General features: G+C 37.4%; 1 protein-coding gene and 1 pseudogene across 3 annotated transcripts in view; one reads left to right on the forward strand and one right to left on the reverse strand.

The window, feature by feature from the left end:
• The window catches only part of LOC138146446 (WD repeat-containing protein 19), a 90,686-nt gene that overhangs the window by 41,003 nt on the left and 22,151 nt on the right, over positions 1-27,532 (reverse strand). For all 3 annotated transcript variants that reach the window (XM_069068367.1, XM_069068375.1, XM_069068381.1), the window contains exons 10-23: positions 26,273-26,343; positions 25,386-25,558; positions 25,184-25,298; positions 24,362-24,468; positions 22,456-22,578; positions 20,766-20,915; positions 12,496-12,643; positions 12,105-12,309; positions 10,706-10,865; positions 8,625-8,735; positions 6,749-6,858; positions 1,801-1,858; positions 614-760; positions 436-518 (exon numbers count right to left, since the gene is read on the reverse strand). In XM_069068367.1, coding sequence (XP_068924468.1) covers positions 436-518; positions 614-760; positions 1,801-1,858; positions 6,749-6,858; positions 8,625-8,735; positions 10,706-10,865; positions 12,105-12,309; positions 12,496-12,643; positions 20,766-20,915; positions 22,456-22,578; positions 24,362-24,468; positions 25,184-25,298; positions 25,386-25,558; positions 26,273-26,343 — 1,761 coding nt within the window. The remainder of the gene's footprint in view (positions 1-435; positions 519-613; positions 761-1,800; positions 1,859-6,748; positions 6,859-8,624; positions 8,736-10,705; positions 10,866-12,104; positions 12,310-12,495; positions 12,644-20,765; positions 20,916-22,455; positions 22,579-24,361; positions 24,469-25,183; positions 25,299-25,385; positions 25,559-26,272; positions 26,344-27,532) is intronic.
• On the forward strand, positions 16,323-19,992 carry LOC138146483 (cytohesin-2 pseudogene; annotated as a pseudogene).

The raw sequence follows: 27,532 nt of genomic DNA on the forward strand, positions 1-27,532 counted from the left end.
TCATTTCATGCAGTCAACAACTGTTTTTTTTTTCTTGGTGCTAAGCAGTTGAGAGTAGAAAGAAGATAGCATTTATTATCCTTTTCTGGATATTTAGTAATTTATCTCATTTAGGATTTACCCATACCAACCACTACCTTCAAAGACTCCAATTTTCAACATGAGATACTTAGATTCAGTCAAATTTTATCTAGGGTACAAAAAGCAGATTAAAAAGGTGAAGAAAAGAGGGGCATGAGTAAAGAATTCCTGCATGAGGACAGTTGGAAGACTAGATGCCTGATTCTATATGTCTGTGGAGATGTTGGTAGAACATCAAGTTTGGAAAAGTAATTTAAAGTAATATGGGTAAAGGAAGAGAAGTATACAGGTGATTATTATGGAGTAGAAGTGAGTTAAAATATATTTCTAAATATTATATTGGTAAATCCTTACCAGTTCTTACAGCGAATATAAACAGATGCTGCTTTGTCATAGTACTGCCCTTTTTCATACAGTTGGGCTGCTTCTGAGAATTGCTGCAATAGGAGAGTATTAATATTTTCACCTTTATGAAGAATAGGACTAACTCATTTTCTTCAAGTGAATATTTTATATACAAATGAAAGAATACCTTCATATTTTCCAGAATAGCACCACAATCCCTTTTCAGGAGGCGACTTGGATGTTTGATGGCTTGGTTAACCCCTCGTCTAATATCTCCCATTCTAATAGACATTTGGGCCACTCCAGCTAGACAGGCCTCATCATGTTCTAAGTGCTGGAAGTGAAAAACAAATACTTAAATCACTCCCTTAACAAAAGGTTATTGAAAGGAAAAATGATGAAAATTCACCAGTCCCAAGCTGAGACAATGATATTGCTATTATTAATTGAATCTTTTGAACAATGTTTTGAGAAGATGCTGAAAAAACATTTATTCATTGTTTTGTTTCATATCTTTCAATTGACAGAGTACCAATTATTTTCCTTCTTCAGAAAGCTACTTTTTAAAATTTGTTTTTATAAATTTTTAAGTTAGATTTGTCAGTGTCTTGTCTATGATACAGCATTATATTTTGTATAAAATTCTGGAAAAAGTACATGGGCCATGAAAAAGTATATTAATAAGAGATCGATGATTTGTCTATCAATGAGATTTCTTTTTCCTGTATAGACACTTATAAATAAATAGTAAATCCAACAAGCAGTTACTATGTGGAATACCTGTGATGGGTGCTAGGGATACAAAGACAGAATGAAAAGCAGATATATAATTTGGTGTAAAGGAGGAAGCAAGGAAAAGCTTTCCATAGGAGAAGGAATATGAAATGAGCCTTGAAGGAATTTAAGGATTCTAAGACAGAATGTAGAAGGGAGCACATTATAGGCACAGGAGACAGCTTGTGCAAAGGCAGAGAAACAAGAGATGGAGGGCTATGTTCTGCAAACATAAATCAGTTCAGGGTTAGAACTCTGATTCCATGATGGGGAGTGATGGTGAAGTAAGCCTGGAAAGGCTGGCTGGAGGCAGATCATGAAGGTCTTCAAGGGGTTTGTATTTTATGCTGGAGGTAATATTGAGTCACAGAATTTTTTTGAGTGATCAGGGAGAAGGGGGTAGACCTGTTCAGATCTCTGCGTCAGGAAGATCACTTTGGCAGCTGTGTGGAATATATGATTTTTGAAGACAGGGGAGGAAAGCAGAAAGGAAAGCATGAATGTAATAGGGAGCTGTTTCAATAGGGATGAGGGCTTAGGGTGGTGGCCATATGAGTGGAGAGAAGAATTTATAATTTTGTGGTCTTAATTCAAGGTTACCTTATTATCACCTGTTATTCCTTTCTCATAATGAGCCAAAGCATTTACATAATCACCCCTAAAAGAAAAAATCATAGTATATTTTAGTAAAGTAAGAATATTATGTTCACATATCTTACATTAAATTCTTATTCCCATATTTATCCAGAATATATATCAATACATCAAGACTCTTTGATTTTTGTCTGTGTGGGAACTCCTTCCAATAATACAGTTTAAAAACAGGCTCAGGAATAATTTCTAGGAAAAAAGCAAGTAATATTTATTTGAATAGTGCTACTAATATTTATTTGTAGAATGAAGTTAAGTTGACGAACATACTCCCTCTCTTGAGAATAAAGTGACTATTTGAGCCAGACTAATTTACTTTCCTTCAATTCAGTTTAGTTTGCATTTAGCAAGTGTTCCTTTTGTGCTCAATGCTATAGTAGATAAAAATTACTGTTGGGAATACAAAATAAATAGAATACTTGGTTAGATCTCAAGCTGCTTAAACTCATTAAAGATAGGATCAATCAGAGGCGTAGTCAAGATTGTTGAGTGGCAAAAAGAAGTTCAGCAAGTGACTTCCAAAACTCCTCCAAAGAGATGTGGACAATACACAAGACCAAATCCTGATGGGGAAATTCATGAGATAATCACAGCAAGTCACTTTTCCAGCCCAAATGAGCATAGAGAAACAGAGAGGTCTGTGGACAGTCAGGAAGAGGTTTGAAGTCACATGGAGAGGCCGAGTACCAAGTCAAGAGGAGATTCCATATTTGTATGGGGCGCTGAGCTGGGAATGGGTGCCAACTGGCAGTTTTGCTGCCCACTACTCATTTCTGAGTGTGTTCTGGGTATGGAGCAGTTGCAATGGCATATCTTGAAGAGAAGGTCAGGTGGGGGCACAGTGGTGAGGCTAGGATCACAAGGGCAGAGCAAGATCTCAGTTCCAGGGTTTAGCTTCATCTGAAGCCTGCAGAGTAACAACCAGGGCAAGAATACGAGACCAAAGGAAAATCTAAAGTTCTGTCCCTTTGGGCCAGCAGAGCTTCCCAAATGGCTAACAGGGTCTGAGTCTAGCAGTGTCCTACCAATGCTTAGCCACAATTCCAGATCAAGAACCTGAAGAGCTCAGATAAGGGGACAGCAATCAGTGTTTGCTATGAATCAGACCACTTTGGGAGCACTGGAACACTTGCAGGTCCCAGTCCGAGCTGTCCCTGAGATTCTACAATAGCACAACATCCAATATTCCAGTAACAGGATTAACCTAGATTTTCTCCTTAGGATTACACAGACATGCCTTAATATAAAGTCCAAATTTAGGAAGTAGGCTGGAAGAATGAGTAAACAAAAAAGAACCCTAACATAAAAAGCTATAATTATTACTATTATAGAGACAATCAAGACAAAATCCCCCCAAAAGATAATGACTCTAAAACATCTACAAGCAATGCCTCAAAAGAAAACATAGCTGGGGCACAAATTCAATTAGAATTTCTAGGAGAGAAGAAACAAAAGTTTAAAAAATTTGTAAATGAAATAAGAGCACTAGAAAAAATTTGAAAATTGGTGAGAATTATGGAAGGAAGAATTGGAAAGGGAATTAACAGGTTGGCACAAGAGATACAAAGTCTTGTGCAAGCAACAAACTGACTGAAAATTACAGTGGACCAAACAGAAGCCAATTACTCCATGAGACAATAAGAAATATTCAAAGTTAAAAGAAAGAAAGAAATAAAAGAAGAAGAAAACCTAAGGTATTTCACAACAAAAACAACAGACTTAGAAAACAGAACAAGGAGAAAAAAATTAAGAATCACTGGACTAACTCAATGCCATGAAGAAAAAAAGAATCTGGAAATCATATGTTAAGAAATATTTGTTTTTATTTTTTTTTATGTTAAGAAATCTTAAAAAGAAAACTGTAGATAGAAAGAATCTATTGGTTACCTCCTGAAAGAAATTTCAAAATGAAAACTCTCAGGAACATGATATCCAAAATCCATAGATTGCAGCTTGGAATACAATATTCCAAAAGGCAAAGGATATAAGCTTATAGCCAAGAATAACTTATTCTGCAAAACTGAGTAGAAGGTTACAGGGGGAAAATGGACTTTAATGAAAGAGAGGAGGATTCAACAAACTAAAACATAAAAACCATTCTTAGCTCATGGGGTAAGGCAGCAGGCTGGCCTGAGTTTGCTGATTCATTTTTCAAAGATTCTTTTAAAAATATAAATTAATATTTTTTCTGAACTTAAGGAATAAAATAAGCATTTCTATAACATAGTAGAATAGAAAAAAGATGACTGTACATGAAATTGCAAGTCTATTATGTATTAAAATAGAGGATTTCTAAGCATTCCTAAGGAAAAATCAGAGTTAAATAAAAAAGGAATCAAGAGAAATATAACATGGCAAATGTGAGCAAGCAATTTAAGGGACTAAATTAAGATGAACTATTTATATTCTTACATAGAGAGATGATACATGTATCTCCTTAGAACTCTTATCACCAAAGAAATACTCTAATTAGACAGAAGGCTAGGATTAGTTCTGTGATATCTTGATGATCTCAAGGGAAGAATGGAAAGAGAGGGGAAGAGTAACATTATAGAGTGGAGGTTGGGGAAAATGATCACACCTAATCAGGGTGCACAAGTAGATATCTATACAAAAAAGGAGGAGGGAGTAGGGGAAGTGTCTGACACCTCAACCTCACTTTCATTTGAACTGGCCAAAGAAGAGAAGAGCACACAGATCAGAATACAGAAATACATTTCACTCAACAGGGAAATAGTAGAGAAAGGGAAGAAGAGAGGTAGGGAGGATTAAGAGAGGGATTAGTCCTAAGCAAAACAAACTCTAAGGATGTTTAAAAATATTTATAGCTCTTAAGTGGCAAAAAAAATGGGAATCTGAGGGGATGCTCATAAACTGGAAAATGGTTGAACAAGTCTTAGTATATAAACATAATGGAATGCTATTATGTTGTAAGTAAGCTGTAATAAATGACAAAAGGGATGGTTTCAGAGAAACCCAGGAAGATTGTATGAACTGATGTAGAGTCAAGTCAGTAGGGCAAGAACAAATTCTACAGTAACAACCACGTTGCAAAGAAAAACAATTTTGAAAGACTTAAAAGCCTTGGCCAACATAATGACCAGCCATGACTCCTGAAGACTGATGATGACACCTGCTGCTCCCTGAGAGAAAAATGATAGGCTTAAGGTGCGAAATGAGACATAAGGTTTTTTTGGGCATTGCCAATGTGTGAAAGTTGTTTTTCTTGACTATACAGATTTATAACAGGTTTTGTTTTTCTTTTTGTTCTCAGCTGAATGGGTGGGTGGGAGGGTAGGGTATGAGGGAAGAAGATAGGTTTTTGTTGACATTTTCCTTGTTCAAGATTCCTACCAATGTGACTTCAAACTGTCTTGGAGTAAGGGCATGTTTGAAGGCATGGAAAGGGGGACTATGCCAATTTGGACACTTATTCATCTGAGATATTAGACTAATGCTAAGTTGATAACAATGGCTTCTAGCAGACTTGTGCCTAAAACGAAGGGTACAGTGCTATGGTTTTTCTTGGACATCCTCCAATATCCCACTCTAGGTCTACCTGCTCCTTCCGCTGTGCTTCCACTGTTTCATAATTAACAAACTTGCTGGTGGGTCTACCTGCCTCTTTCTCCCCTTATTCCAATTCATTCTTCATTAGTTGCCAAAGTGATTTTCATAAAGTGCAAGTCTGACCACATCATCTCTGTTCCTCAACAAACTTCAATGTCTCCCCCAGAATCAAACAGAAAATCCTTTTGGCACTTCAGACCTTTCCCACCCTGGACCCTTCTTACCTTTTCAGTCTTCCCATCCCTGTACTCTACAATCTAGCCACAATGGCTTTCTTGTTGTTCCTCACACATAACTATGCCCTCTCCTGACTGCTTTTTCACCTGCTGTCCCTCCTGCCTAAAAAACTTTCTCCTTATCTGTGCCTGCTGATTTCACTGGATCCCTTCAAGATTCAGCTCAAATCCCACCTTCTGCAAGAGACTTTTTCCATACTGCCCTGCCCCCCTTGTCTGTGTACCTTCCTTCTGAAATTAGCTTACATTTACAATGTATATATCATGCACGCACAATTTTTGAATATCGTCTTCCCTAGGATAATGTGAGATCTTTCAGGGTATGATCTGTGTTTTTAAATTTTTTTTATCTTTAATAATTAGTAAAGTGTCTATTGACAGTGAGTGATGTAAGACTGGAGCTCAGACAGAGATTAGGGCAATACAAATCATCTGTATGGAGATGATAATTGAACTCATGGGAGCTGCTGAGATTATTAAGTGAGAACTCCAGGGAGGGAAAGAGAAGTAAAGATAAAAGGTAGAGGAGTAAGAAGAGAGGAGGTGGAGGCAGTGAATATAGATGGCTTTCTCAAGAAGGAAAGCTGCGAATGGAAGGAAAGACACAGGATGATAGCTGGCAGGGATGGTCATAGCAAGTGAGGATTTTTAAGGATGGAGGAGATATGGCTATGTTATAAGGCAGCAGGAAGGACCTAGTAGTAGACAGGAAAAGTTAAAGATTAGTGAGAGAGCAGGAAGGATAGAGGGGGCAGTATTCTGGAGAATACAGAGCGACGAGAATAAGGAGTGCATATTTGGGGGTCTGCCTTGGCAAGGAGAAGGGTCACTTCTTCTTGTGAGATACAGGTAAAGTCCAAGATTTTGATTAGCTTATTCACTTTGGGATCGTACACAGTCATTTTAAATCCAAGGCTGTTTAAAATGGAAGACAATTTACACCACTATTTGTGTCAATACTTTGTCTGAATGTAGTATATATCTGGCAATAAGTTATTTAGGAATATTTAAAAATAACTCTTCTTTAGAAAAGAATACTTTATACTATTATTAGTTATTTTTGAAACGGACATATAAAGCAGATAACATACGTGAACTCAAGCTGAATAGCATACTCCTTTGATATGAATGGGATTTGTTCTGGGGCCAGACGTTTAGCGAGCTGTAGTGCACTGTCCCAATGTTGCAAATCTCGTCTCATCTGTGATGAAAAGAAATGCTTTAAATTTGACATAGAGAAAATTCACATGGAAAAGTTATTTAGATCACCACAAATGCTACTTAATGAAATAGTCTACAAAATGGGTTAAAGCCAATATTTAGTTGATAAAATAATCACAGATAAACTATGTGATATTACACAGGAATCTGAAGACATACAAAAATCACAGTAAATCACAATGGTCAAAAAACATAAAAATAAAACAGAAGATATTGGTATAATTAAAACAACACAGGTCTTTCTTCTGGTCTTTAAGATCAGTTTACTGTGTCCTGTACTTAGTTACAAATCTGAAAGCATAAATGACCACATATTAAAATGATTTTAGATCCTGCATCTTATTCAAAATTAAAGGAACACTCTCATTCTAAATCATTCTTTAGAGTTCTGACACACTCTAGAGGGAGCATGGGAGAGTAGAAAGAATATATGATTTGGAGTCAGGAGACATTAACAATGTGACTATGAGAAAGTTTTCTCATCTGCAAAATGAAGGGGTTGGACTTCTAAGGTTCAACTTAAGTCTTTTCTTCTTTCTTTCTTTATTTATTTTTTAAGCAATTGGGGTTAAGTAACTTGCTCAAGGTTACCCGGCCAGTTATTTCTGGGTGTGGTGCTGAGTGTCTGAGCCCGGGATTCGATCTCCAGGTCGTCCCAACCCTGGAACCAGTGCTCTTACTCGCTGAGCCACCTGGCCGTCCCTAAGCAACTGGGGTTAAGTAACTTGCTCAAGGTTACATGGCCAGGTGTTTCTGGGTGGGTGCTAAGTGTCTGAGCCCGGGATTCGATCTCCAGGTCTTCTCGACACTGGAGCCGGTGCTCTTACTTGCTGTGCTACCTGGCCGCCCCAACTTAAGTCTTTTCACCATATAAATGAATTCTTTTTTTACATCCAGGACAATGCTACTATCGTACACGTTTGGGCAGAGAAGAATGAGGATTACTTCTTTCTCATCACTCATGTGTGCTTTAGAAAAAGTTGCAAAAGCAGGTATATTCCTAAATCAGTGAGTCCTAGTTTTAATTTTGAAGTTCTGAGGCCATCTTCAATCATGTCAAAGAGTGCTGTATAAAATATCAAAGAATTCCCTGAAGAAAATAAATCTAACCTCAAATTAGCTTGAGATTTCAATGAATTCATGATCTCATTGGTATGGGTACAAAATGCCACATTTTTATACATTAACTTTGAGCTCACACTAACTTAAAAAAATATACATAATATACATGTGTAAATATATGTAAATTTTTTAAAAATAAAATTAATCTCAAGAGAGGTGAAGTGTATAGGGGTAGCATCCTAAGTCAGTGAAAGGAATCACCATCATATACACATGTGAATAAATATTCATAAATCATATTTTATACCCATGTATATATAGACCATCTAGGAAGGGAGGGAGGGAAATGAAGCTTCAAATAAGTTGGATGTTGAAATACCAAATAAATAGTCAATATTGTTTTACATCTTTTAAGCTTCCCTTTCTAACATATCCTTAGATATGTTAGATACATTACTGTGTAGGATTTAGGAAGAAAAATGAACAAGAGTTGAATAGGATTAGAATCCATGGAGAGGTTACATGGAGTATATAGACATAGCCACAGAGATGACATCAGATTCACCAAAAGAACATCAAAGTATTAGCTAAGTGTTAATTCTGCCATAATGTTTTGAAAACATAATATATTTTAAACAAATAAAAATAGAGTTAATACAAGAATTTAGGTAGTTAAATGAATACCTCCAGTGCAGCAGAGGGATAGATAGATGACAAATAAAGATCCTGAGCCAGACTGAAATCATTTGTAAACATGGCAAGATGTCCTGCCAAAAGGTTATGGTCTTCTATTCCCTGAAAACAGAAGTATTTTCAAATTACAAATGTTACATGGATTTAATTAAAAAGATACTATGCTGAGATGGATGTGGTCGTTCCAAGAATTCATATACATATAAATTAGGGAAGCCTTGGGCAAAGGGATGAGATTTACATTTCTTTGAAAATATTTTGATATGAAGAATGAATGAATCAGAGCATGACAGACTTGGTATGTTAAATTCTTACCTTCATTTACTGCTAATTTGACCATAAGATTGAAACTGTCTTGATATTTTGGTAAAATATGATCTCAACCTCTGGTGCTAGATTACTTGTTGGCACTAACACAATGCTGTGAAGGTCAAACCATTACTGCATTATTATCCTAGAGTCATGCCCATGTAATTAGATTGTTTACTTTAGACTAAACCATTCCATAGCCAAAATCCCTAATAGAACTGACTGAGCTTCATATCAGACAGCGTTTGGGAAGGAGAGGGAAAATACTCTTAACTTAGGGGTTATCTGACTTTGATTTGATGAGTGATCACACTGGCAAGTTCCCATGTTGCCCCCTCACTCTTACTGGCTTTTAAAAGAATTTCCCTTTTGTGATCAATTTCATAGATCCTGGATCTATGAGAGTCCTCAAAGGTAACTGAGTATGTTTACTTGGCAGAAAGCCTTATATATCATCCCTAAAGAATACCTCGGCTTTAGAAAACATTACCAGTGATGGAGAATTCACGACTTCATGATACTAACCACTTCATTTTTGGACAGTTCTATCTGTTCAGAAATGCATCCTTTTATTTTTTCATTTATTTATTTTTAAAGCAATCAGGGTTAAGTAACTTGCTCAAGGTTACACGGCCAGTTATTTCTGGGTGTGTGCTAAGTATCTAAGCCCGGATTCGATCCCAGGTCATGCTGACACTGGGGCTGGTGCTCTCTTGCTGAGCCACCTGGCCACCCCTAAGCAATTGGGGTTAAGTAACTTGCTCAAGGTTACACGGCTAGGTGTTTCTGGATGGGTGCTAAGTGTCTGAGCCCGGGATTCAATCCCCAGGTCATCCTGACACTGGAGCCGGTGCTCTTATTCGCTGTGCTACCTAATGCATCCTTTTATTGAGCTAAAATTTTCCTCCTTGTAATTTTCACTCTATTCCCAATTCTATTCCCTAGAGTTACCAGTTAACTAATACTCCTTCCATAAGAAATTCAAGTATTTGTAGTTTGCTATCATTCTCTATATCTTTTCTTCCCCACTTTAAAGATTCCTAGTACCTAGTGGTTCTCAGGACACACTCCAGTTTCTGTATGATTTAAAATATGGTACTTGATATTGAGTACAATACACTCCATGTATAGTCTAACGAGGGCAGAGTAAAGGGGATTATAAGTTTTCCTTGTGCTTGACATAATACTTCCATTTATGTGGCTATGATTCCATTGTTTTTTAAACTGATTTTTTATCTAAAAAAATAACACTACTGAAGTGAGTATGATTACCTCAACATTTTGTATAGTGATATCATATGCTTGAGTCATATTAAGTTTGTAGCCAAGTAGAATTACTCAGTATTTTTCATGTGAACTGCTAGTATATCACATGTTTATTCCTGTTAAAATCCATCTTGTTTGAATTGGGGAATCAGTTCAGAAAATCAAACACTGTTATGAAAGGAACAGACAATATATAAATATATAGCCAAACTTGGCAATAATTAAACAGATTACTGGATTTATTTTATTCAAGAGTTTAAGAACTTGAAAAATTAATCTGGACAAATTAAATAATCTAAATATGAAATGGTGCAATAATATGATCAAAATTGAGAAACTGAATAAAAACACATATCATTTGAAGGAACAGAATGTTATTTTTTCCCATTCAAATATACAGTAATAGAAAAAGGAAATAGTTAAAATATTAAGATAAACATTTAAATTATTTTAGCTGAAATCTTGAACTATCCTTTCCTCATAAAAATGTATTTTACCTTTACTTGTTCTAGAGACATAACCATTCCAACATTTCCAATTGTACGGTAAACTCGGATTGCAAACTCCACCTCCATATGATGTAGGCAGGCTCTGGCAAGTTCATTCCAAGTATCTTGATCATTGAGGATTTTGCATATTTCCCATGCATCAGAAAACCTACAGTAAAAAGTCAAATTGATTTAAAATTATGCCATCAATCATAGGTTCTTAACCTAGAGTCCAAAGACATCAAGTGGTTTATGGATGGATTTCAAGGGATCAGTACTTGAATGGGGTAAAAATTACAACTTATTTTTATTAACCTCTAATTGAAATTTAATATTTCCTTAAATTAAGAACTTATTCAAAAAACATTATTTTTAGGAGTCCATAAGCTTCATCAGACTATCAAAGGGACACATGACATGAAATAGGTTCAGAACCTCTGCCAAATATGATAAAAAATGCCTTCTCAAGTATAGCATCTATACAAGCTCCTTTTAATCTGTGATATTCTTTTTTGAGCTTGCTCTGGCAACATAAACCATTTTCTTTTTAAAATAATATTTCTTTGTAGCTTCTTCAGATCCTTCCTTATGATTTTATTTTTTACCCTGACAAAGATCTAATGCTTTATGAGGTAATCAAATAAAAAATTATATTCACACCCTTACAATTAATGCTATTTTCTACTTTTAATAATACTTTGGAGACAGATAAGAATGGACATTCCTATAACATTCTGAGAAAATTAGCATTATGCCTAATTAATTATGTTAATTTGACACTTAATTAGATCCATATATTTAGGAATTTTTGTGGTTCACTTGTTTCAGTTATGTCTGACTCTTTGTGAGCCCATTTGGGGTTTTCTTGGCAAAGACACTAGAGTAGTTTGCCATTTCCTTCTCCAGTTCATTTTAAAGATAAGGAAACTGAAACAAACAAAGTGAAGTGACTTGCCCTGGTCACATAGCCATTAAGTATCTAAGGCCAACTCTGAACTCAAGAAGATGAGTCTTTCTGATGCCAGGACTGGCATTCTATCCTTATTGCCACCTTGCTGCCCAATACTTAGGAATCCCAATATATCAATGTATTATATATATATATATATATATATATATATATATATATATATATATATGACCAATATAATGATATTGGTCAAATTTCTTTATAGTGAAATTGAAGGATTGTCTAAAGTTTTTGTTGGGATAGAATTTTGCCATATCAAATACAATTATACCATAATCTGAGCATAGATATTTATTTTCCATAGTAATATAAAAAAATTTAAATTGTTATGCTGGACATTAGAACCACTAGAATGGGATGTGATCTACATTACTGCAAAAGCAAATAAAAAGTTCCAAAATTTTGTGTGCATACACATTTATTTAGTTAAAGTCCTACCTCTTTAACATTAAAGCCTGTGTCAGCATTTGTTTCAGCTCACTGGGCTCAGGATCTTTTAAACTGCCAAGGAAGTCATGGGTGTTAAGGTAGATATTGTTGGTTTTTCCACTCTGTGTCTGGCATGTTAATTCTCCATTATATAACAGCAATGGTTTCTGAGAAAATGGAACTTTGGTACCACCTGCCAGAATTACCTTGGAACCTAGATTACACAAACATTATTTAAAAAAATATGTATATATTTTTTCTTACTTGTAACATTTTTAGAACACATCTGACAAATCTGACAGTTAATGGCACCATAAATAACAGAAAGAAGATATTTTGGTTTAGTTTAGTTTCCAAAAGAAATCCTATTAATAAAAAGCACAAAAAGATAATTAAGTACCTTGTATAGTATCCTTATGAAAGACAAATGTATACACCTTGTCATCATCATAGGCAATAAATACACCTTTATCCAATGGCCAGTTTTCCCAAAGAACACCTTTAATAGTTGGTGAGAAATTTGGAATTTCATAGGTGATATCATTAACCTACAAAAGAAAGCTTTATTAAAATAGTTTACATATTTAAATCATCATCATTAAGCTTAGAAGAATTATTTTTACAACTCCATCCCAATACTGTTCCCTTAAACTCACATTCAACTTTCAACACCAGGGAAATAGAGTAAAAGTTTCTTTTTACATGCTTATTTGACACGTCTGTGTTGGTATATAATACTTTAGAATATTTATCTAGATAAAACCAATAATTCTAGGGAACTGGGGGAAAGTACTATGAGATGTACACAAATGAAGCTTCATGCTAAAGATAATAACTCTAGGCAAGGAATGGCAATTTTGTAGATTAAAACTGTTCAAAATGTAAATACTCTCCATAGAAAAATAAAAATAAATTATGTGAAATAATTTGATTTAAATAAATGTAAGTAGCATGTTTGGTTCAAAAACTGTTTGACAATGCATTCTTGTAAATGTATAATATATCTTTGTATAGATATGAGATTTAAAAATCAAATCAATATTATCCCTTAGGATTCAGAAGAAAAAAGGACTTTTGATTATTCTTTTTTTTTTAAGCAATTGGTGTTAAGTAACTTGTTCAAGGTTACATGGCCAGTTATTTCTGGGTGTGGTGCTAAGTATCAGAGCCCAGATTCAATCCCATGTTATCCCAACTCTAGGGCCAGTGCTCTTACTCACTGTGCCACCTGGCCGCCCCGACTTTTGATTATTCTGAGTGCCTGTGTGCAGAAATAACTTCCTTCATCTCATTCCCTTATGTGCTCTTAAACATAAAAAACCTGTGACAAGGTACACTGGGGGTTACTCTGCTAGCAGAAGAATTAATAAACCAATGGAATGGCTGCTTTGTCAACTGATATTCCCAACATTGCAGAGGAGAGATGAATTCTTCCTCATCTAAGGCAATAGAGAAAGCCATCATTAGACCTGCTTCCTACCTGCACAATGGGAAGAAGCAGATTGAATAAATATGTATTGGAAAGAAAACAGGACAGTAAATAGAATGACTGTATGCAGTAGTAGCCTGAAGAGTTATATATTCTCATATGTATGCAAGAGAAAGTAGGCTACATGACAACAAACTGAAGACTGAGCATACATGAATAGTTTAATGTGATAAAATAAAATTGATGACAAATTGAATGTTACATATTTAATGATATGTATGATGGTTATATGTACTACATGGCAATTAAGCATAAATGGTAAGCATATGTGACTATAATTGCAACTACTTTTATGTAATTCAATCAATCAGTTGAGAAAGTAGGTCAATACAGAGCATAAAGCATTGAACAGAGAATCAGAAGACCTGGGTACTGATCCAGATTCTACCATTAACTCCCTGTTTGGCCTTGGACAACTCATTTCACTATTTAGAATCTGTTTTCCTTATCTGTGAAAAGAGGACATTTGTCTACATGACCTCTTAGGACCCTTCCAATTCTGACATTTTATTATTCTACCTTAAGATTTCTGGGGTCAGCTGGGAAGGGAAAGGGAAAAAGAAACTGTCTGCTCTCCTTATGAAGTCATCTGGATCTGCAATCTAGGGAGTTAGACACTCACACTCCTCTGGCTGGGTTGTTCCCACAACATGTGTTGGGAGCCAGGCTGGGTCTGCAGTGAATTGAATCAAGGTAGGAGGCAGTGGGGTACAATGGAAAAGCAATGAATTTGGAGTCAGAGGACCTGAGTTCAGCTGACTGCAATTTACTCTCTGTATGGTCCTCTTGGGTTTAGTGCAAAATGAGGAGACTGGACTTGGTGACTTCTAAGGTCCCTTGCAGCTCTCAATCTTATGATCCCGTGTGCTCTTCTATGCGGTGGGAACGGCTCTCTTTTTTCTCAGAAATGAATTTGAGAACAGAGGCCTCTGGGACTTGAGCCGCCACCCAGGAGATCAGCAGGGGAAGAAGGAAACACAGCAGAAGCTGACTCTTCTTGACTATTGTCTTTAGTAACAGAGGGGCTCAGAGTCACAAAACCCTTTTTCCTTTCTTCTCTCAACACTTGGATTATACAGATAAAGAGGGCTCAGAGTTATTTCTGGGTCTTCCTAAGCTCCCCGATAGTAAGTCACTGCAGCTTGCTGATTACTCAGCCATCAGAATATAGAACAGATAAGAATGGTGAGAAACATAAGGCAGGGAAGTGAGAAGCCACGGAGTGCCAATAATCTCAATGGGGTGGGGGATAAGGGACTGCACTGAGGTGATAGCTATGTGAGTAGTAGTCCAATACACAAGAGATGCTGCAGAAGCAAGCATAGCAAGATTTGGCAACGGTTTGGAAATGTGGAGTGAGGGAATAGGAGAATCCCAGGATGATAATGAGGTTATGAACTTGGTAGAAAGTTGAGACAGTGATGCCTCTAACAAAAACAGGTAAGTTTGGAAGAGGTGAGGGTTTTGGGGAAAAGAGAGTGAGTTCAGTTTTGGACATGTTGAGTTTAAGATGCTCCCAGACATCAGTTTGAAATGTCTAACAGGTGGGGCGGCTAGTTGGTGCAGTGAGTAAGAGGCTGGCCCGGCGTCGGGAGACCCGGGATCGGTTCTGGCCTCAGATACTTGGCACCCACACAAAATAACTGGCCATGTAACCTTGAGCAAGTTTCTTAATCCCAATTGCTTGAAAAAAAAAAGAAACATCTAACAGGCAGTTGGTGATGTAGGACTCAACTTCAGAAAACAGACTGGGGTTGGATAGACCTGTGAGTCATCTGCATGAAGAGGATAATTTAACCTATGAGAGTTGCTAAGTTTACTGAGAATGGGCAGGTAAAGAATGAAGGCCTAGGGCAGAACCTACATTCATGGGGTGTGATATGGATGATGAGTTGGCTGAGGAGATTAAGGTGTGGTAAGGCAAGGAGCAGAACCAAGAGGGAGTAGAGCCACAAAAACCCTGAGAAGAGAGTATTCAGGAGGAGAGTGGGGTCAGTAATGTCAAGTTCAGCAAAGAGGCTGAGGACTTAGAAAGAACTGTCAGATCGGGCAATTAAGAGAACAGTTTGGAGAGGGCAGTTTCAGCTGAGGGATAGAGTCAGCAGCCAGAATGGAAAAGGGTTGAGGAGGAGAAGGAGGTAGAGACCACTGACAGCTTTTTCAAGGCTGAGAAAAGACAATTCTGTTAACTTATATACTAACTTGAGAGGAGAACCCAGTGAAGGTTTTTTTGTTTTGTTTTGTTTTTAGGATGGGGAGACTTTGGCATGATTAAGACAGCAGAGAAGAAACCAGTAGGTAAGAAGGAGAGAGACAGATAGAGAGACAGAAATAGAGAAGAGTGAGAGAGAATGTCTGAGGATGCAGTCTTGCTAGAGAAGATAGGAATGGAAGGAATCAAGTACACATGTAGAGAAGTTGGCCTTGGCAAAGAGAAGGGTCACCTCTTTCAGAGACCAAGGGAAATAGGAGAGTGGAAGTGATGTCAAGGAGTTTTGAGATTAATAGAATGGGAGAAGAATGAGCTCACATCGAATGGCTTCACTTTTCTTAGTAGAGTAAGAGGCAAGGTCCTCATGTGAAAGGGGAGGATGGCTGTGACAGGTATGGAGTGAAACAGATAAAGAAACTGAGGCTCAGAGGTTCTAAGTGCCTTGCCCAAGTCCCATAGACAGTAAATGATGGAGGAGGGACAGATCATAGGTAAGAGAGGTGACTGGCTCATGTACAGAGTGTGGAGGAGCACAAAGAATTCTCTTAAAAAATGTCCATACTGACGGTGGCTGTGGCGGCCCCGCTCGGGCTGAGCGTAGCCCTGAGGACCCGCGGAGAACAGGCGGCCCGAATCACGCTGCGGGCCAGCGCCGGGCTGCCCTGGACACCATGGAGGCCAGAGTCTATGTCCCCCCAGACCTGACCCCCGAGAAGCTTCTGGAGCTGGAGAGCATCAGGTGGCACAAGCAGGAGCTGCTGGTGGAGAGCCAGCGCCTCCGGGATGAGCTCGGAGAGGCCATGAGCGAGGTCGAGGGGCTGGAAGCCAACAAGGGCAGTAAGACCCTGCAGAGGAACAGCAAGATGGCCATGGGGAGGAAGAAGTTCAACATGGACCCCAAGAAGGGAATCCAGTTCCTGGTGGAAAACGAGGAGATCTCCCGCTTCCCGTGCAAGGGCGAAGGCCTCAACAAGACGGCCATCGGCGACTACCTGGGGAAACTGGAGGAGCCGAACCTGGCCGTCCTCCATGCCTTCGAACCTGCACGAGTTCACGGACCTCAACCTGGTGCAGACGCCGAGACAGTTCCTGTGGAGCTTCCGCCTTCCCGGGGAGGCCCAGATTGACCGCATGATGGAGGCTTTCGCCCAGAGCTGCTGCCTGTGCAACCTGGGGGGTCTTCCAGTCCACAGACACCCGCTACGTGCTCTCCTTCGCCGGGATCATTCTCCACACCAGCCTGCACAACCCCAACGTGCGCGGCGCGACAAGCCGGGCGTGGAGAGGTTCATCACCATGAACCCGGGCATCAGTAGCGGCGGGGAACTTCCTGAGGAGCTGCGCAGGAACTTGTACCACAGCATACACAACGAGCCTTTTAAGATCCCCGAGGACGACGGCAATGACCTGACCTACACATTCTTCAACCCTGACCCAGAGGGCTGGCTCCTCAAGCTGGGAGGGGGCCGGGTAAAGGCCTGGAAGCCGCGCTGGTTCACTCTCACAGACAACTCTCTCTACTACTTTGAATACACGACGGACAAAGAGCCCCGCGGGGATCATCCCCTGGGAGAATCTGAGCATCTGAGAAGTAGAGGATCCTGGGAAGTCAAGTTACTTTGAACTCTACATCCCCAACAAGGGGCAACTCATTAAGGCCTGTAAGACAGAGGCTGACAGGCGCGTGGTGGAGGGCAAGCACATGGTCTGCCGCATCTCGGTCCCCACGCAGGAGAAGGACGAGTGGATTAAATCCATCAAGACAGCTGTCAGCGTGGACCCCTTCTACGAGATGCTGGCGGCCCAGAAGAAGAGGATCCCGGTCAATAAAAAACAGGAGCAGGCCTGACGTGGGCGGGGCCTGGCCCGCTCCCCTGCCCGTCCCCATGCTGACCCCTGGTCTTCCCCATAGGCAATAACCCCACTTCCCCCACCCCGGCCCCTGGCTCTGCCTTCCACTTATTTACTGGGGTCTGAGGGGCCAGACCCCTGGGTGCCTCAACGCCCTCTCTTGGGGCAAAGGAGAATTTTCTACTCGTGGTTTCTCTTCATTTATTTGTAATTAATTCATTATTATTATTAATATGAAAAAAAATGTCCATACTTTCCAGGTCAGGAAATTTTGCTCTCTATGGCATGTGGGTATTTGTTTTTGTGATAAATTAAGTCCTGTGTAATGATGGACATTAATACATGGGATATAATTTGCAACCACAGGGAAGGACAATTTTCAAACCAGGCTTTAAGGACACAAATACTTGTTTTGGCTCTGGCTAGAACCCAAATACATTCCAAGTTCAATACTTTTTCACTACGAGTTATATATGGGCACTTTGGGAAACCTGATGAAAAGGCAGACTGGAGTGGGGTACTACAGCAGTGCCTTTGGACAGCCAGAGGGTGACAAGAAAGCACTCAATTCCTGAAGAACAGTAGAAGGCTAACCAAAGAAGAGGTGGGCCCCAGGGACAGAATGGGGATTTGGTATCACTCTGCATGAAGTAGCCTAAGCAAGGCTTCCATTTAAATCTTCTTAAGTCTTTTCTCCTCCTCACACACCATAAGGTCAGCTAACTTCTATGAGCTCTCTTTCCTGTGAAGCATAATGAAGTCTGGGGCAAGTTGCTTAGAACTGGATCCCAAGTAGCTCTGCCCAACCAACAGAAAGTATAGAGAGACCGATTTGTGTCCTGTGATCCTTAGCAGGAACCAAGAGCCAGAACATCATATTTAAGTACCTGAACATTCAAGATTAATGAAAAATCATGTGTACTATATACTATAATCACATTTACTTTAAAAACTTTAGGAACCCATATTTTTAAAATCAGTGTAGACATATCTACAACTCAAGCATATTATAACCCTTCCATAATAGATGGGAATTAACTATGGCTAAACAAATTCACTATCCAGTGGTAAAACTTACGCTGATGAGTGTAGTTCATACATTTTAAGTTTCTTTTTAAAAATAAAATTTTAAAAGGCATTTTAAAAAATCTTTAAAATAATACAGGATTTTAAAATCTGAACAATTTTGAATTATTCAATAAAAAAGCAATAATTGACAATAATGCCTGCTATGTTCAAGGATTGATTCTAGGCAATGAAGGGGATTAAAATATGAGACATAGTCTCTAGCTTCAAGAAACACAAAATCCTGTTGGAAAAACATGATCTAAACATGAAAAAATAACTTATAATGACAGACAGCTAAAAAGTCCGGTACTGATAATAAGTTCTTATTTTTCATTATTAAATTTTTTTGGGGGTGTGTGATAGTAATGGAATATAAAGGTCCCCCTGTATTGGCTTGATTTTCAAATTGATTGTATTAAAACCCAGAGCTTGTTAATCCCACCTGTGGGATGGACTTGTTGACTTGAAAAGAGAGACATGAACTGTGAGGAGCTGGTGACGTAGATTTGGAGAGACAAGAGAGAGGCAGAAGAACTTTTTGGAAGCAGCACCCTCGTGGAGGCAGAGAGAGACTGAGAGGATTGCTGAGGGCCACTTTGAATTACCCTGGACTTTTGAGACCTGCCCCCGGAGCTGCCAAGGACTGAGGAGACATGGCTGTTTTGCTGGTACTTTGTCTGTCTGCTTTGATGTTGTTTTGCCAGATTTGTCCACTGGTGAAAGACAGTCCTGTTGAAGAAGTCCTGGAACCTGGCTGTTGGCTAAGAGCTCCTGAGACTGTCCTGCAGACAGAGAGTGAATACTGTCCACTGGTGAAGGACAGTGCTGTTGTTGCAGGGGTCTGGGGACCTTTCTGTTGGTTCAGAGCTCCTGAGACTGTCCTGCAGACAGAGAGTGAATGCTGTCCACTGGTGAAGGACAGTGCTGTTGTCACAGGGGTCTGGGAACCTTTCTGTTGGTTCAGAGCTACTGAGACTGTCCTGCAGACAGAGAGTGAATGCTGTCCACTGGTGAAGAACAGTGCTGTTGTTGCAGGGGTCTGGGAAACTTTCTGTTGGTTCAGAAGCCCTGAAGAAGGATTTTCTTGTTGTATGTTTACAGAAATCCTGGGAGAGGGTTTTGCTAATGTTTTCAGGGGTCCTAGGACTGTTCTGCAGACAGAGGATGAATTAATGAAGTGACTGGCAATGTATCTTGTGGCCTTGCTAAGCCTTGTCTCCCCAGGAACTAAGATTGCTGAGAACTTGCCTCCTGTCAAGATGAAGAAAAGACCTCCATTTGGATATTAAGTGCTGTGCTTAAACTTGTAACTCTGGGGTAGATTCAATTGTGATCTAGGGGTGGGGAACTTTTGACCTTTTTGTGTTCTATGGTTGAACAAATGAATGTACTTTATTTAGATTGGAAACTAATCTCCATTTGAGAAGAGGGGCTTTGTGATGGACTAAATGAAGGTACAGCCTACAGGTGGAGTAGTACTTAGAACAGGGACTTTGTAATTGATTGAATGAATGTAAGGTCCTGGGGTGGGGTAGTACTTGGAGATTATTTAATCATACTTAGTAAATGCTGTATTTTGAATGATGTCATGTTTTGACCTTCTCTGTTCTTAATTTGTCACTGAATAAAATGGAGAGCACCTATGCTGGTATTTTGAACCTTGGGAAGTTGCCTTTCCTTGGCATTACATTACAGGGGGGGAGGCATCTGGGGTTAAGTGACTTGCCCAGGGTCACACAGCTAGTAAGTGTCAAGTGTTTGAAGCCAGACTTGAACTCAATTCCTCTTGACTCCAGGGCAGGTGCTTTATCTACTGCGCCACCTAGCTGTCCCCAACAAATTTTTAAAGATTAAAAACCTATGAAAAATTATAATGTTTTTTGAAACATTAAAATGCCATAAAATGTGGAACCATTATGATAGCCCAACTACAAACATAGTGTTTTTAAAATCCTAAAGCTTTTGCATTGTTTTAAAAGAAAATTAATTTATACATTCATTTTTTTTTCTTTATTAAATTTTATGAACTTAAAAGCATGATTGAACTTACAGGACAGTAGACAAATCCTTCACTTTTTTCATCAATGAAAACCAATTTGGTGCCATTAGGGTCAGGAAAAATTTTTTTCACACTGACAGGATGTCGATATTCATTCACATATTGCCAATCTTCAATAAAGAAATACCTAATAACGCCAGTCTAAAACAATTACAGTCATGAAAATGTTATGAGATGCTTTTTATTTTTAAAGCAAATATTTCATATTTTTAAAGAAATATTTAACTAAAAATTGATGCAAGCTTATTATGGTAAATATAAAAGGTAGATCAAAATCCTGTGTTAACTGTAAATGTATTTGTGATTCAATACTTTGCTAATTCTGACAGTTTTAATTATATTTTTGGCATTATCATGTTTTAAGTCCTCTACTTAGAGAAAACTTTAATCATTTGACATTTATTTCTATATCAATGATCTTAGGTATAGAGCTTAGATCCTAACATTTAGCAAGATTTTAAAATATGAAAACAAGCCAAAAAATTTTTAGGATTACAAGAGTTAGTCAACTATGACATTAACATAAATAACGATTCAGTAACACAGTTGCTACCTTTGTTTTGAAAGTTCAGCATAGTACCATCAATTTATGTGACACTATACACAAATAGGGGAGGAATACTAATGGAATTTGTGATAATTATGCAATTAAATAGCAAATGACTTATTTTCTTATAAATACTGTAACTTTCTCAGAGTTTTCAGAATCCAATAGAGATAAAAATGTGAAAATGCTTTGAAAATAGTTAAAAGTGCTTTAAATAAATAAGGTATTCTGATTGTGTGGCTCATACTTTCTTCGTACAAAAAAGGTAAAACTGATACCAAAAACGGCCATCATGAAAACATTCAACATGCAGTAAGAAATTGAAATAAAGGAAAGATACCAATTAGGAAGGAAATCTTGTAAGGGGAAAATGTTCAAAACATCTTTTTCTGCCATTTTTCCATAAGAAGGAATTCTTATGATTTAATAGTGAACTTCCCTTGTATTTAAGGCATTTTAATATTTTTCTCCTCATCTTTTTGAATATTATATTTTCCAGTCTTTTCCAAGAATTAAAAAACAATGTATTTTATTAATAATTTTAATTATATTTAATTTGGTGCCCTGAAATATTTGAAACATTTGATTACTACAGACTTTCTTAAATTATTAGGATCAAAAGAATATGCCTTAAGTACAAAGTACATTTTATTCATTTTTTTTTTGCCTTTTTTGAGGGCAATTGTGGTTAACTAACTTGCCCAAGGTCACACGGCTAGTTTTGTGTGTGTGTGTGTGTGTGTGTGTGTGTGTGTTAAGTGTCTGAGGCCAGATCAAAACTCAGGTCCTCCTGACTCCTGGGCCGGCTCTTTACTCACTGCGCCACCTAGCCGCCCCCCATTTTATTAATTTTCAATTTGCAAATTCAATATACTAAAGTCAATATCAAATTCAGATATGCAAAGATTATGTTTTCATGCCATAAGGAAACTACAAAAAACTAGCAAAAATGTTTAAACACATTAAGAACATTATCTCCATATATGTTAAGTTCATAAATTCAATGTTAAAAACAGGCAGGGAGCCATAAGCTACCATATGATCAAGAGATAAAATGATACTTCAATTAAGTAGAATTAGAAATTTTCTATGTGTTACAACCAAAAGAAGTAAAAAGAAAACAAGAATACATACATCTGTACCATAAATCAGGAAATCTCCAGTTAAAGCATGGCATAAAATTCGGCATTTGTCATCTACTTCTGGAAAAAGTCGAGTCTCACGTTCTTCTTCAGTATCCAAAATTTCACTTTCTATCTAAAATGTCAATAATAGTAATTTATAATGTTATCAGTTGGTGGGTTAGGCATTTCAATTTTTTTCTTCTGTCTCAACCAAGTCACTTCCTGGTCCAACTAAGTTGTCTAAAGAGAGTGATATGGATGAACAAGGAAATTGCTAACTAATTTAGATTCCAAAAAGACATGAACAGAAGATGGAATCAAAGATAATAGTGGACCAGAAGCATTAGAGCTGAGAATTAGGAAAGCTAATTAGGTAATACAAATGTGTTTTTTTTTTAAAGCCATGCAGTGGAGAAAAGAAAGAACAAAGAAGGGAGAGAACCACACTGTTTTTGATCGGTAGGATGAAGACTTGGAGAAGGCAGATAGGCTTATTCCTCACTTTGCCTCTATTTCCTTTGTAAAGAGGAAGAAGCATAGGTTTGGAAAAGGACACAACAAAAATGGTTAAGAGGAAGCTAAGATCCAAAATAAGTACATTGACAGGAAGAGAGGAGCTGGCCACCCTTTATAAGCTTAAGTCATTTGGCCCAGATCAATCAATCAAATGATCAATCAGCAAGCATTGATTAAGTTTCTATTATGTGCCAAATACTGTTAGACACTAGGGATAAAAGACTAAAATGAAAAGATCTCTGCCCTGAAGAAGTTTATTATCTGTTGGGAAGACAATCCATACATTGTTGTTGTTCAGTCATTTCAGTTGTGTCTGCCTCTTTGTGATCCCATTTGGGGTTTTCTTGGCAAAGTTACTGGAATGGTTCGCCATTTCCTTCTCCAGATCATTTTACAGATGACGAACAGAGGCAAACAGGATTAAGTGACTTGCTGTGGGACATGCAACTAGTAAATGTCTGAGGCCTAGATTTGAACTCAGGAAGATGAGTCACTCTGACCCCAGTGCCAGCACTGAGCCACCTAGCTGCCCTACGTACATCCTGCATACATATGTACACACATATACATATACTCACATAATAGCTTAAAACTGTGCAAAGACTTCTGGGACATCTTCAGTGTGTGTGTGTGTGTGTGTGCATGCACATATGTATACATATATGTGCACATATAAATGTACACAAAATACAAAGTAGTTTTTGGTAAGAAGCACTAGGAGCCTGCCCAGGGGCCAAAGGGGTGGTGTAAGGAGACGGAAAAATCTCATGCAGGTGACACCTGATCTAAGCTTTGAAGGAAACAAGGAATTCTCACAGGTAGAGGTGAGGAGGGGATGACTTCTAGGCTTGGGGACAAAGGCACAGGAACAGGAGATGGGGTGATGTGTGTAAGTTGCAGCAAGAAGGCCAGTTTGGCTGGACCAGAGTATTACTGGAAGTGATATATGATTATGTGGAAAGCCTTTAAATGTCAAAAAGAGAGGAGTTTGTATTTTTAATGATAGGGCACAGACCACCCTGCTTCAACCAAGGTGGGACAGCTCATAGTCTTCCAGAACTGCCTCATGCACTGAGCATTTAAGTCACCTGACTAGAGGGCAAATGGCTGGCATATGTTAGAGGACAGATCTGAATTTATGTCCTCGCGGCTTTAGGGCCAGCATTCTTCCTCTAGGCTGTGCTGCTTCTTGTATTTTAAACTAGCAGTAAAAAGGAATCATAGGAGTCGCTGGGCAAGACACATAACTTCTTTGGGCCTCAGTTTCCTCTTGTATAAGATGAGAAGGTTGGACCTTCCCACTCTAAAAATATTCTTTACTGTTAGTCCTTAGTTGATTCATCTTTTACTTCTGTTTACTTCAACTCTTTAGGTCTTTGGGTTCGCAAAATAAGACTCACCATATGTAACTGTATTTTGCCCTCAAAAAGTACAGCAGCATAGTCAGAATGAAGGCACATACTAGCTACTGTTCCCAGATACTCAACATCTTTCAATTTTTTCACAACTGTAGAAAATAAGAAAACATTAAAATACAGTTTTGAAAAAAAAATTCAAACTAATTAATTAATGAATTAAAATTTAAATTAAGGCTAATTATCAACATTTCTGAACTCTGAAATGTTCTTCCAGTTTTTTCAGAAAATTTTAGTTGCTATGTAAAATTACAGTGATGACATCCATGAAAATTCAGGCAAGACACACACATAAAATAAATTATCATATGTAAATACCAGGAACAGTTTAGTGAAAACTTAATGCCATTTTCTACTTTAGTAGAATCATACTCTGTCATGCTCCATGATGGACTGATAACATAATCTCTTGTGGAGAAGTGTGTGAATGAATAAAATGTCTTTTTTTCTGATGTCAATTCCCAATATTTAAAGAAAAAAAAGTCAAAAGAGTACTTGAACCAAAGAACAAAGCTGTTTCAGAAATTATGAAAATTAGGTTTATGATGTTCAAAACCTTTTAAGCTAAGGAACAGTATGCAGGACAACTGATGTGTATTGTCATGAAGCAAAAAAGAGAAAAAGGGAACTTTCCTCTAGGGTGCCTCATATTGCTTATCGATAAGGTGCCCAGGAAGCTCAATCCTTTTTCATCTTCGAGTCAACTTTCAATGATCAGTATACAACGATTTCTTAGGTAATACCAAAACATTTATCAGAGGTGACAGATATAAAGAGTTAAAATAACAAAACCTGATTTAGACTTACCGTCTTCTCCAAGTGCATAGAACCAAGCTCGATTGTTCATTCCCACAGCCAGATGATAAAGACCTATAGCTAAGAAGTTGGGTTCTACTTCAACAGAAACTGTGATGGGTAGCTCCTAGAGGAAAAGCAGTCACTGTAAATAAGCTGCTATATTTACTTTGAGTTTGTTTATAAATAAAATAAAATAACATATTTGTCATACTCCTTCAACAGGGTTGGCTATTGTCACTTCAAGGAGAGAGGTGAGATAGGCAATCCGTGTGCTGCAGTTGTCCCCAAGAACAGGAAGTTTGGTCAGGAAAACATGAAGTGAGCCTCTTTGAGTAGACACTGCCAACAGCTGGCCATCATCTGTCCAAGACAGACTACCCAACCCTGAAATGATTTTTTTCAAAAGTGAACTATAATTAAATAATGAACAAAAAGTTCTACAAATTGTATTTCAGAGTTTCAGAGGGGAAAAAATAAATTTAAAAACATTTTAATAGTATGAATAAATTTTTTTTTCTTAGCCTATGATAGTTATTTTCTGAGTAGAAATTGTACCAGTTAATGAATATATATGAATATACAGAATGATTCAATATCGAACTAAAGTGGAAAGTACATTTTTGCATTTGTAAACACAGATCACAGATCATAGATTTAGAGTTGGAAGGGACCTTTGAGAAGCCATCCAGTTCAAACTCCTCATTTTATGGATGACATTAAGTGACTTACCCAGGGTCACCTAGCTACTGTCTGAGGCGGGATTTGAACTAAGGATATAAATAAGTCTAGCACTCGACTCACTATCACTTGGCTGCCAAATGAACTATAATAAAATCCATTATAAACATTTTAAATATGTGACTCCTTCAGTTCAATTTAAGCAGCACTAATTAATAATAAATTAATTCATACAAGTAATGAAAATTCAAATAATAATTCAAATTAAAAAAATACAAGTAATATAAATTCAGAAACTAGTGAAAGGTACAAAACATTAAACTTCCTGGAATAAATAGGAATATTAAAATAAGAAACACTAACATTATCTGTTAAGTAAATGCATTCAGTGTTAATTTGTTTCAGAAATTCATAAAATACCTTTATTTTCATCATCCAGGTTTATTATAGCATACATGTCTTTTAGTTCTGAGAGGTCATGAATTTTAATGCTGAAAAACAAAATAAAAATTATTAGTTTATCTAATATTTTAAAAATGGAAAATTAACAAATAGAACTTGATCTAAGGAAACAAATGGAGTCACTAAAATACAAAAAGTATACAACCATCATATTTCCAAACATAGATTCAGTCTAAGTAAATATGGTTAGATTTTGGCATAATGAATTGGTATGGGCAATGACAGGAAGTGGAATCTTTAAAATACCAGCCCCATGTTCTATGGGTTTTTTTTAATAAACCATTTCTTTCATATCTGTCCATTTAGGTCAGGTTCTTTAAACTCATAATCTCAAGGAACCTCAATATTCATTCCTTAAAATGTCTTTGTTACTAATACTATCACTAAGACTCACAAAATTAAGTTGCATCTCCTAACAAAATGTAATGTATTACCAATCATTTTAGATGTTAATTTATTTATTATTAAAATACTGGATTTATTTAACTCTTCCCTAGGAATAAGTTTCTAACATTTTGAAATTTGTATTTCATTTCATGCACCAAATAGGATCCTAGTGTTATGAAAATTAATATACTTCTAAAAAGTAAATGTACCCAAACTAAAGGCAAATGTACTGATTTTATTCCTTATCTACCCACACATTCATGACCATTGTGTACATCAATATCTGTTTTAGCAGAATCGATTAGGATTACACTAAAGTGTAACTCAAATGCTTATACCCTGGGATTTCTGTTTTAAATATCCTTATAAACAAAGATAAAAAACAAATAAAAAAGCAAATTCAATAAAGAAATGAGAGTTTTTGGGATTTTTCAATCACAAAATGTGTAAAATGTATGGCGAGTGTCTAAGAAAGTTACAATAATAATAACTCACATGCAGCACATGATAGTACCTGGAACATAGTGAAAGTGTTAATGAACTGAAATGAATTAATATTTACAAAATTTTTCTCACACTAACTTTGTGGGATAAGTAGTACAAATATTATTATTATTCCTGTTTTATAGATGAGAAAATTGTGTCTCACCAAGATGTTAAGTGAAATGCACTATTGGTGGAGTGGTAGACTGCTCCGGCTTTTATTGAAAGAAACTTGTAACTATATCCTAAGAGTTACTAAACTGTGCAAACCCTTCAGCCTGGCTATCCCACTATAAGCCTATATCTCCCAAGACATTAGAGAATAGGGAAGAAGACCCATCTAAACAA

Source organism: Petaurus breviceps, unplaced genomic scaffold (genome assembly GCF_028583685.1).
Source record: "Petaurus breviceps papuanus isolate PSGF00001 unplaced genomic scaffold, PetGlider_PUasm1.0 140, whole genome shotgun sequence".
NCBI classification, from domain to species: Eukaryota; Metazoa; Chordata; class Mammalia; order Diprotodontia; family Petauridae; genus Petaurus; species Petaurus breviceps.